This window comes from Ahaetulla prasina, chromosome 8 (assembly GCF_028640845.1).
Source record: "Ahaetulla prasina isolate Xishuangbanna chromosome 8, ASM2864084v1, whole genome shotgun sequence".
NCBI lineage: Eukaryota > Metazoa > Chordata > Lepidosauria > Squamata > Colubridae > Ahaetulla > Ahaetulla prasina.
The window spans coordinates 64,740,490-64,752,177 of record NC_080546.1 but is presented as its reverse complement, the minus strand read 5'-3'; the positions used below and the strand labels follow the sequence as shown (position 1 = coordinate 64,752,177).

Below are 11,688 nucleotides of genomic sequence, written 5' to 3'. Positions count from 1 at the left end.
AATGTGCTTCTTCCAACAGTGTCTAAACTTCTCTTATTAAATATATTTTCTTCAGAAGAATCATCATTCCTCCAGCAAGTGCCAAACTGCTGTTTTTGCGTTTGCTACTTCGCCCCCCCCCCCCCGCGTTTACTCTTGCCTACTTATTTCATCAGAAATAAAAACACCCCTTATTTTGATTTTGTTACAATAAACATCAGTACAAACGAGAATAAATCTTTGGCTGGAAAAGGAAGCTGCGGAGAAAAAAGGGTGGTACGTGCTAGTCGTTGCTGTCCCTATTTTTTCTACTTGCATTTTTACGTGCTTTCGAAACTGCTAGGTTGGCAGAAGCTGGGACAAGTAAGGGGAGCTCACACGGCAGCACTAGGAATTCGAACCGCTGACCTGCCGACCTTTCAATCGACAAGCTCAATGTCCTAGCCCCTGAGCCACCGCGTCCTGCTTAAATAGGGTCAACAATCCAGTTACTGGTTCAGATTTAAATTCAAGCCTCCAAGCCTCGCGGGGTAGACATAACCTTCGGATCGCAGTGGAAACTGAAGCAGGTTTGCCAGGATCCCTGCAATCGGCCCATTTATTTTTAGAACAAAGACCCCTTGATATTTGGATGGCGACCCAAATGCCCGTAGTCGCCAAATCCAAGAAAAGGAACCCCCGTAAGAGTGAGGCGGCCAGCAAGAGATCAAGTAGTTCCATGGCCGCGGCCTGAAAGGTAAGTTTTTCTGGCGGAAACCAAACTCTTCACATTTCTCTAAACAGCCGGGAGAGTTCAAACCAAGCGCAGTTTTAGAATTAAACAAAGCAATTGCCAAAAGTTAAACTGATTTTTATAAATTACGGGGGCAGTACAAGGAAGGGATGGACTGACAAATATTCACAATTCAGTGGAAGTAAATTGTCATGGTCGTTTGCAATGGCCTCAACATGCCCACCATAACTGTTTCTTATTCCCTCCAAAGACCCGAGTATTAAATTCATACTAAATATAAAAATAATTATAATCACAATGATTTTAATACAACCAAAAGTGCTAGAATCATATTGTTTTCCAAACTGCGCCCCATAACTGCAAGAAAGTCAGATCACATGCCCGGAAGCTGCGGGGAAACTCTCCTATACGGCCGCGTTAGAGTGGACGGAAAGGTGGTCTGTTTGATCAGACTGAGCGCGTTTGTTCAGGCACTTTCCGATTACCTCCCAGGCGCTGGAGCAGGAGAACGGCCAGTTTGGTTGTCCGGAAACCTACTCGATTGTTCAGCAAGGTCAGCAGGAGGGGATTGACTCTGCTCCGGCGGCATTTGGACAGTTTTGAACAAAGAAAGGAGGACGGTAGAAGCAGCGCCAGAAGAGCAGAAGCTGCTGGAAGAACATATCGGCTCCCGAACTTTCTCCTACTGCTCTTCCCTGCCTTCCTTGCCTCTCTCACTTGCTTCTCCTCTCCCTACCCTACCTTTATGATCTGGAGCGGCCGGGACCTGAGCCTCATTTGATGCTCCCGGCGGCGGCACAGGCCGAAAGGGCCCAACCCGGCAGGCAGTAATAAGGGTAATAGTAAGAGGGCTGGAAGGAGAAGAGGGAAGGCGGCCGGACCATCTCGTTCGGGTGATACTGCCTCTGGTCATCACGGACTAGCACTTTAACCGCCACTTTCTTGGCCGCCGGCGCTGCGGACAGGAGGTCCGCGGCCAGCTGGCGCCGCTTCGTCTTGTAGCGCCGGTTCTGGAACCAGATTTTCACCTGCGTCTCGGTGAGCTTGAGCGAGGTAGCCAAATCGGCGCGCTCGGGCCCAGAGAGGTAGCGCTGGTGGTTGAAGCGCCTCTCCAGCTCGAAGACCTGCGCGTGGGAAAAGGCCGCCCGCGAGCGCTTTTTGCGCGGTTTCTGGGACGCCGTCGAAGCTGCCACCGGGGCCGGGACGCCCGCCGACATCGCCTCGTCCTCCTCGGAGAGGGCTTTGGAGCCCCGGTCGCCGTGTTTGGCTTCGTCCTCCTCCTCCTCCTCTTCAGGGTGGCTGCCGCCTTCTGAGGAAGGAAAATAAGACAGAGTCAGGAGGCGCCGGAATTTGGGGGCGCCCTTTCAGCCACGCGCCCCGCCTCCCCAGTTTCCCCTCCACCTCGGTTTCTCCACTGGGGCAAACAGACTCGGTCTGCAATCGGAGGGCTCCCTGCCGGTTTCCCATTCTTCCCGATCCTGAAGCAGCATTGGGCCTACAGTTCTCCTGTCCCTAAAGGCAAGCCTCCTTCGAGGTGGAGGCGCCGAATCTAGGCAAGACGCTTGTGCCGGTGGTTGTCATTGTTTCTCTACTGTCCTAGGGCTTTTTGACGGATGTCCCACCGGGCTTCAGAGCCTTCACTATTTTTCTTGGGCTTGTCCCGCGCAGCCACACGCATATCTAAGCCCCTCAAAAGCAGCGGCCAATAGTTGTATGGTTTACACGTGTAAAACAAAGGAGGTTAAACCGAAAGAGACCCGCATGGGATGGAATTTTATCTGTCTCAGGGTAAACACAAGGCCAGGTCGGAGCTCTTCAAACTCTTCTTTTTGCTTCCTCTCCTTTTTTAGTAAAGGAGTGGGGGACAGAAGGTTGCACTCTGACTGAGAGGGAGGCCCACGAGTTGCCCTGAAAGGGAATGGCCCCAAGAAAGACTTGGAGACACCGCCTTCGAAATTGGGAAGAAGCGCACTGTGTTTGATCCAGCCAACATTTGCTCGGGACCGCAGGGACTGCTGCTGCTCTCAAGGCGGCCTTTATCCTTCCTCATACGGCCTGCCTATGTGCGCATCCTTTTTGTCGGTCACCTTGCGGATTGCTATGGAGCTGGGGGGAGACTATCAAGGAAGGAGCGCCACAAAATCAGAATGTTAAATCAGAGCGCCAGCCTGTCTAGGTAAGGGGAAGGGGAGAGCGAAGCGCCACTAAGGAGCAACGAAAAGAAGAGCCTTCAGCACAATTCGAAATTTGACATTTCTTAATTTTGGAGCCACAAAGCTGCAGTCTGTCCCGCCATTTTCCAATAAACCGCAGTTCATAACTTAAATCTAGGTTTGAAACTAGATCCCGTACTTCCCAGTTCCCAGGCATCTTTTTGCTTCAAAATCTCACTCCAGGCTCAGAGGATCTCAGCCGTCAGCCGAGCGGCAGTCGAGCCTCCAGAAGCAGCAGCTGTAGAAAATAAGCTAAAAACCACCCTTCTAAGTGTTCTTGCCTCAGGTTCACTTGCACGGACCCAGTAAGGCGCGTCACTCCCACCAGTGAACCAGATCTCGTCCTGGCTTGGTTTCAACAGGCGGACCGAAGCAGGCTTTGTCCAAAGGTCAGACCCTTCTGGTATGCGGGAAGGCCAACAAAGGTGAGAAGAGATGCAGCTCAACTTTGCGTGCTGGTCTCCGGATTCCTAGGGGTAGAAAACTTCTCCGTTCGAGCTTTTCGCTTCTGGGCCTCTTTGGCACTCCTCTTTGTACATGCTTGGCTTCCCTGGTGGCGCATCCTTGGTTCCCCTCTGTCAGGTTCTCAAAATGGAGCGGCGGGCAGAAACCAAAGCTGTTCGCTGTAGCTTAGAAAAGTCGAAGTGGGCAGGGGAGGCGTCTCTTCCTCCTGCCCCGCGTAAGTGTTTGCTCCGCCGCCAGGCTCAACCCAAGCGGAACAACTGCCAGGGAGATGCCATCCAGCAATCGGCACCCTCCTACTCCCCACCTCCTGCACGCTGGGATTTTCCTAAGCTTCTGGCCCGGCGGCTTACTGAAGCCACCCCGGGATCCATTTCAGGCCCGGCGGGTTTATTGAAGCCGGCCCGGGATCCATTGGGCCGCGCAAGTCTGGAGGACGACAAGCTCCTCGGCTGCATTTGCCCTTGCGAGGCCGGCAACTGAGAGAGAAGCAGGGGAAACTGGCTCTGCCTGGGAAGGGAGAGGACGGGGAGGAGGACGGGGCCCTTCATTGCCTCTAGTAAGTAGGCTTCACGCGATCCATTTCCTGCAAGAGAAACATCCTCTGTTAGGTTTAAGCTGTCTTTCCCGAGCTCAGCGAGAAGGCCTTTGTCAATTGGAAGGCTGCTCGCACAACACAGCGTCGAAGATGAGTCTTCGGAACTCCGCAGTCACGGCAGCCAACCAGGACTCGGAACTGTATGGGGTCCCACGAGAGCGGCGACGAGGGTGCAATTAGCAGCATGCTTCGAGAGGGTTAAGCGATCCGGGCTCCCCTGCTGGCCTGGAATCTCGCCCTGTTTGCACTCTTTTCCGCCGCTTCTCAGGCCTAGCCGAGCAGCGGGGGTGGGGGGGAGCTCCGCTTCCGCGACCCTTTTCCTGGCTGCCCTTTCTTGATTAGAACGGGTTCCTCCTGAAGGGAGGCGCGGGTAGGAAAACAACAACGGCTAGGGGCCAGAATGGCTCTGCAGTTGTTTCTTCCGCCAGGCCCGGCAAACGCTGCCTTTTAAACCCAGAAGTAGGAGCAGGCGAGGCTCCAGATTGCCAGCCCTGGCCGAAGGTGACGCCGCTGCCCCTCTAAAGCTGGCCTTCTAGCGGTGACCTGCTGGCCAGAACGCTTCGTTCTCGGAGGATTCCCGAAAGGCAGCGCGGGATCGTCTGTTCTCTGTAAGAGAGAAGCGCCCTCTACTCTCCCCAACCAGAGCTTTACGCCTCCGAGATCTCCGAGTGAGCAGGAGCACGACTTCGGCCCCTACCTGGCTTTGTCTCCCACCGGCATCGTCCCGCTCCACAGTCCTCCCTTGATCGCTCCGAAGGGACCCGGCTCACCTGTTGTCGGCGGCTCCGAACCTTGGCCCAGGGGCCGGCTTTCCGGGGACGGAGGAGGGTGGCCTTGCTCGGTGCTGATTCTTCCCGCGTGGGATTGGGCTCTGCCCTGACTGTGCAGCCTCTCTCGGGGTCTTCGGGAGTCAGCGGGCACGTGACCCTCTCTCCTGCAGGGTTTCTGCTCGTCGTCGTCCTCCCTGTCGCCGTCGTGCTCTTCGCTCAGGACTGAATCCGAGTCCCAGAGGGGTGACCGGGCAGCCGCGGGGCCAAAACTCTGCTGCTCCTGGGGTGTTGACGGCTGCGGCGGCTGGAGCACGGGGCCCAGAGTGGTGGCCTCCGGGTCAAGGAGACGCCAGCAACAGGCGGACGTACCCTCGGGACCGGGCAGGAGCATCGGCGGGCAGGGACGGGCGGCAGCTACCACTCGCACGGCGCCCACTTCCTTCTTGGTGAGGAGGGCTTGAATGGAAAAAGGGATCGGAGCCAGGGTATTATTGCGCCGGGCCATGGCTGGTGCGGCTGCTAGGCTGGCCCCTCGGGCAGCACGGGAGGTCTACCTTCAGTTGGACACTTCCCTTTGCGCCCCCGGGCCGGTTGCGCGCTGTTCCCATAAAGAGCCCAGCCGTCGCCGAACCTGCTGAGACTCTCCTCTGGCCAGGCAGCTCCCGACTCCGACCCACACCGCGCCTCTGCGTGCTCGATGGCTTTCAGCCGCCTTTTGCAGCCCGCCCAGCTGTCAGTCCAGCGGTGGAGCGCCAGAACCGAGGCCAGGGCCGGCCTTTCCTGGGGTGGGGGTGGGGTTCGTCCCGGGCGGCGCGTTCATTGGCTGCGCTACTTTTCCGGCCCGCGGGAGACTCCGACTCTGGAGCGCGCGCCTTAACCCTTTCCCGTGCCAAGGGTTTCCCTGCCTGAGAAAGAGTTTCTGACAGGGAAATAAGGGAAATTCTTTGAGGGCACCCCTTCTCCGTTTTTACACCTCTCCCGAATCAGCGGGATATATCTTCGGGCTTTCTAGGATAGTTAAGCTCAAACCCCAGCTGGCCCAACCAACAGGTAAAGTCGTTGCCGAGACATTTTCTGCCCAAGACTTTCAGGCGATAGCGTCAACTTCACCCTCTGTTGATGTCGCACAAGAGATCAATATGAATGAAATCATTGTTGGTTAATGGTAATGGTAATGGTAATGGTAATGGTAATAGTAATAGTAATAGTAGTAGTAATAATAATAATAATAATAATAATAATAATAATAATAATAATAATAATAATAATAATAATAATAATAATAATAATAATAATAATTTACTTTATTCATTAAACATGAAACTCAGTCAACAGTCAACTGAACATTCAAAAACGCATCACAAATACCATTGACTGGTGCTAATGGTTGATACGGGTTGCTGCCTGTGTCCTAGGTATCAACCAAGTACCTCCTTCTCCTTCTCCTTCTCCTTCTCCTTCTTCTTCTTTTTCATCATCATCATCATCATCATCATCATCATCATCATCATCATCATCATCATCATCATTATAAACATCAATCACCCAGTAGGTGCCTTATCAAAAAATTTGGGACAGTATTAGAAAATCTGAGCACTGACAAAATTTCCATTTGTTAGTTGCAAAAGGCCACATGCTTGGACCCATACATACCAAATCGATAAATTACGATTTCCTAGGTTCTTCGGAAGAACTTGATACCTATGAAAGCCAACACCATCTAAAGAATTGGCAGCTGTGATGTCACATTGTTGTAAATAGAGAATAATTCTAGAATGTATAATAACTACTGCTTCGTTATTTTTCCTTTAATCAAAATGCTAAAATCGTGAGTCCGTCTTCTTTGCCTAGAATGAAATTAAAAAGAACATATATTTCTACTGTTTATTCTGCATCTGAAATACATTCAAAGATGGCAAAGATTTTGCTATCTAATGTGATGATGTTGCTAGAGCTTGTCTTTTGATGCTTGAGAATTTGTAAGACTGAAACTTGAAGAGAATCAAGGGTGCATTTTCTTCTCAACCTAGAAAATGCATTTTGAAAGTTCCTCAAAACAGAACTAGGCAAAGTTCCATATTTTTGTCAGTTTGAATCAATTATATGCAGGGTTTTGAATGCAGCAGACTTAGACTTTTCCAGAAAAAAACTCTGCCATGTCCTTTACCAGACTGGTGCCCAAGCTTCTCATATCTGATTCCTCAGCGCTTTATGCAGGACAAGTTTACCGATTTATTTATTCAAAAATATTCTTAGGGTGAGTGCTTTGTGCATAAATTGTGCACGAATAAATAAAATTGATTCAAAACATTGAAAGAATTCGGAACAAAATTAAAATGATTTGCCTCGGCGAGTTTGGCTAATAGAATCCAATATTTATCATTATGGAAAATGTCAGAGATTTGCTGCATGTTTTAGGGTTGCAGAGTGAAATGAACAGGTGGCCCGTATGTGTATACGGAGTAGACTATAGGAAAAATATCAGTTCTCCAGATAGACAGGTGGGGGTTCAATGACCTCCAAGGGATCTGGGCAACTAGGAATTAAGAGAAGTTTAACCCCCCCACACACCCTCTCTCGTAATTTACAAATAATGAGTAAAGAAACTGGGAGGGGGCAGATGGACAAATCCTTACATTTCTGAAGCGTGCTGCTCCTAGGAGACTTGAGTCAGGGAGTTATTTGGGGATGAAAACGCTGCTCTTGCGTTTTCCTTTAAGGCAAGAACGACTCAGATGTGGCACCCTGTGTGTTAAAACACATTCCTCAGAATAAATAGGCCGAAATATTTTCTAATTTTTATAAATGTATGTTTATTCCACTGAAAGTATGCAACGGTTTTAATAAACAAGTCCCGCGGAATCTTATATTTTCAATATAAGATATTTTCAAGTCGGGTATTCCTTGAAACACCGTGTGAATTTTGAATCCCCGAGTGAAATTTCTGCAACCTCCGAATTCCCCTACACAGGGATGCAAATTATGAAACGATTTTTGTCTCTTGTTCCTTGACCATTGGCAGCAAATCCTTTTCCTGTAGCCGGGAGTTCCCTCTGCTTCGCCCACGAAGCTCCCTGAGAACTCACTGAGCTATGGCGCATCTGGATCTGGCAAGGAGGAAAGAGCTGAACCGGGAATTCCCGGTATTCGCCCCCCGCAGCCAAGTCCCCACACTTTCTATCAGTGCCCAGGTGACAGCACCGTCCTGCTCATTGCGCCACAAGAAGGGTGCCCGCAGTTAAGAGCCCAGTCTTCTCAGCGGGGGAGACAAAGGTGCAGTCGCAGCTTTGCAGACTCCGATGCCACTTCTGCCGGGGCTTAGGGAGGCAGACATTGCGCCAGCCTGTGCCGGAGGAAAGAGTCGTCGAGTCCCGATGGAGGTAGGGAAAGGAACGGGCCTTCTCAGCTCCGCCAACTTCTGTTTGCCCCTGAGCTGGGCGGCAACGGAGGAAAAAGAGGGGCCTTTCCAGGCAGCCAGCCCCGGTGGCGAGTGGAGGGAAAGCAGTTTGGTGCAGGAGACTGGGGATGGGTCCGCCAGGTCTAGGAGGGCGGAAAGTGCTCTGGGTTGGAGCCCCGGGGTTTCTCACTACCGGGCAGCAGTCTGAGTCTTCGCCCGTGGAACTTCGCCAGGGACCCGCCCAGGAGACGCGGCCAACCGGTAAGGCTCAAAAAAGCAAAGGCAGTTTGAGCCCAGCTGTTCAGAGAGGCGGCTAGCTAGTTGGCGGGAAGAGCGCGAAGGCAGCCTTTTCTGCGCCGAGGCGGCTCGGCCTGGAGGCGGGAGGGGCCCTTTTTGCTGAGCAGCTACGCGTCCCCTAGTTTAGCTGTGAGAGCACAGCAGGAGGGTCTCGCGGGCGTCCGGACAGAAGATGCCGCGATTAACCGCCGCGAGACCTCCTTTCCTGTACTGGCGTCATATGACAAACCTGGACTGCAAGCCAAAACTAAACTACCTTTCAGTCGATTCAGACGCAACAAGCCCCGGGAAAGGTGCCTGCGAGCCCAGTCCGCGAATGGAAGATTCAGAGCAGGAGACTGAGGGTGTGTGTGTTGGAGAACTCCCTAAGAGGCCTCCCTCGGGCGGAAAAAGAGTGAAGGAGGCGTTAGGATGCAAAGAGGCCTCGCCGAGGTTTTCCCAACCGTTCCAAAGTTCAGAGTTGCGGCGTTCAAGGTTGTCTCTTCAAGGCAGCGCTCGGATTTCCGTCCCCGCGGCTTTGCAGGGAACGAACCGGGGAGTCTGGGCGGTGGCATGGGACGCCACCTGGAGACAAACGGGAGAGGCAGACAACGGCGCTCCTCTCTCCCTCCTTCCCGCGGTGGCCACGGGCTCTTCCTGGTAAACTCCAGTGAGAGCAGGCGGACAAGAAGCAGCCAGGGAGGGCCTTTGCGAGCAGGGAGCAACCCGGACGGAACGGAGATGCGCCTTCCGGGGAGCTTAGCGAGAGCGCCAAAGAGGCTAGAAGTGCGGCGCACCTTGTCGGGGTACAAGCAGCAAGCTGCTCCGAGAACGGAGGTTCAGACGGGGAATACTGTCGTTTAGAGTGCCCCAAATTCTCTGTGTCCCAAATCTCTGTCAAGTTCGGTCCGCAGATTCGATGCAGCCGTGTTGGCGATGGGTACCGTTCATTAGTTTGTTGTCTCCGCTGGCTGCAATCTCCCCTGAAGTGGGAATCTGAGCTTGCCTTGAGACCCTGAAATGATGGGAAAATGGTGGTCGACGTCCAGTGAGCATTAAGTCTTTGTGGTTCCTTTATGAGAAACAACTTGCTCTTTTTCTTGGGTTGAGATTTGTTGCTAGTCCCTTATGCTATATGACAATGAGAAATGGCATCTCCTTTTCTTGTAGAGGTTTCTTCTCAGACAATTGATTGTAGAATCAGTACATTCTACTGCCCTCCAGCTGAACAAGTCACAATTGCTAGGCTCATAAAAAATATTTGGTAATAAGACATTTCAATTCTAACATGTTAGAATTGCCTGGTTCCAGGAAGCAACTCTTGGGTGGGTGGGATGACAGATCTGTGCTCTGCTTTATTTCAAGCCAGGTTGCATAAATAGTTCCCCCTGACTGGGATGGACCTCCAGTTTCCACTTCTTTGGCTGCCCCCATGCCTTCAGTCAGCGTTTTCAGCTAATTAACACATCTGCATTCAGAATCTCTCTCTTCCCCCTCTCTTTCCCTCCCTCCGTCTCTCTGCCTCCGCCCTCTCTCTCACACACACTAAACCTATCACTTACCTATCCATTTAAGGTTTGTCCAGCCATGAAGCAGCTTCAGCCATTCAGTCAGGCAGGGCTATGAACCAATCTTCTCTTGGTAATTATCTAAGGTTCCCCGATTGCTGATAATTTGTCTTCAAGCTTTAGGCAGCAGAAGACATCCCACTTGTGAGGCTGATCCTGCATTCAGATTCCCTGCTGCCATCAAAATCTTTCTTGGATGAAGCTTAGTTTCGGTCATCTACCCAGAGATGTTACTAGAGCTAAATTAATGAATTAAGGTTTATTTGCCAAAGGTTGAACAGAGGAGAACATTTGCCTATTTAAAATAAACCAAATCTCTTCTCAGCCCATGTAGATGTTTTTGTGTTCAATGTGAGTGAACAAGTGGAGTTTTTGTGACAAGAACTGATGCTACATTATCTCCATATATTTTCTTCTCTAACAGACAAAACTTTTGATCAGATCTTTGATAAAACCATTAGCTTGAAAGTGCTTTAAGGGAGATGAAAATGTCTGTTTTGAAACCAACTGTAAGGAACTGCCTCAGCTAGTTGCTCAGGAAAGTAAGACTCTTAATCCATTTAGTTGAATCAAAATAACTTTTATTGAGAGAGAAGGAAGTGCAGGAGAACAAGGCAAAATCTGAAAAAGCCCATACAAAGCAAACAGCATTCTTTTGTTTCCCCAAGCCTAAGCCTGCTAACCAGTCCACCAGCAGCCAGTGTGATGCTGAAAAGTTGTTTTGAGAATCTCTGAGGTGCGAAGAGATAACAGGGTATGACGCAGTAGTGGGTTCCACTTACCTTTGCTACAGGTTTGGAACCAGGAGCATTTGTGCGCGCATGGCATTTCTACACATGTGCAGAACCTTCTGCACATGCACAGTGAGCGTTGGACGGGTGGGCGGAGCCTTCCAATGCCGCCAGCCACTACCAGTTCGCCCGAATCAGGGTGAACTGGTAGAAACCCACCACTGGTATGACAGCCTTGGAGTGAGGCTGAAACCGGCTGAGAGAGAGAGAGTTCTGTCTCTGAAGATGCTCTCTTTCCCTAATTCTGTCTCTGAAGATGTTCCCCCTCACTAATTCCCAAGCAGTTACACCAAAAGCAAAAAGCAAGCTAAAAATGCCAGTAAGCCTCCTTCCCCTCTTTCCAACAGAATGGCAGGACATGATGGTGGATCTGAATGCTGCCCTCCTGAACAGTGACATTAGTCCTGGAGAACAGAACAAACAGGGAGAGAAGAAAGAGAGAATGAAGGGAATGTCATTTGGGTTTGTCAGGGTATCAGTTATGGAAGCATTTAATAAGTCTAGAGGCTCTAACATGGCGATGGTCAACCCATTCATTCTGAGCTGTTGGAAAATCCTTCCATGCCACCAAATACTGAAGGGTTCCCTTATGATTAGTAGGAGTATAGAATTTTCCAGATTTCAAAGTGTTGCTCCCCTTCTACCATTAAAGGTTCTGGGTTGATGGAAGTTCAGGTCTAAGGGGAGAAGTGATTTCAGGCTTCAATAAGCTACAATGAAACACAGGGTAAACCTGTCAAATGACTTGGGCAAATCTATTTCTATGTCACTGGGTTAATTATTGGGAAGGGCCCTACAAACTTAGGTCCCACCTTCTTCAATGGTTGTAAAGATTGCAGGAAGTGGGTGGAAAAGAAGACACGGTCATCAAGCTTGGGTTCTGCACACTGCTTGTCAGCTT

The 11,688-nt window shown here is 50.8% G+C and overlaps 1 protein-coding gene across 1 annotated transcript; it reads right to left on the bottom strand.

Annotated features, from left to right (window-relative positions):
• Positions 1–648: 648 nt before the first annotated feature.
• NKX3-2 (NK3 homeobox 2) lies at positions 649–5,432 on the bottom strand. The gene is made up of 2 exons (XM_058192318.1): positions 4,756–5,432; positions 649–2,021 (listed from the first exon to the last, which is right to left on the bottom strand). The coding sequence occupies exons 1-2, from the start codon at positions 5,258–5,260 to the stop codon at positions 1,486–1,488; spliced, it is 1,041 nt and encodes a 346-aa protein (XP_058048301.1). The 5' UTR covers positions 5,261–5,432; the 3' UTR covers positions 649–1,485.
• Positions 5,433–11,688: the final 6,256 nt, after the last annotated feature.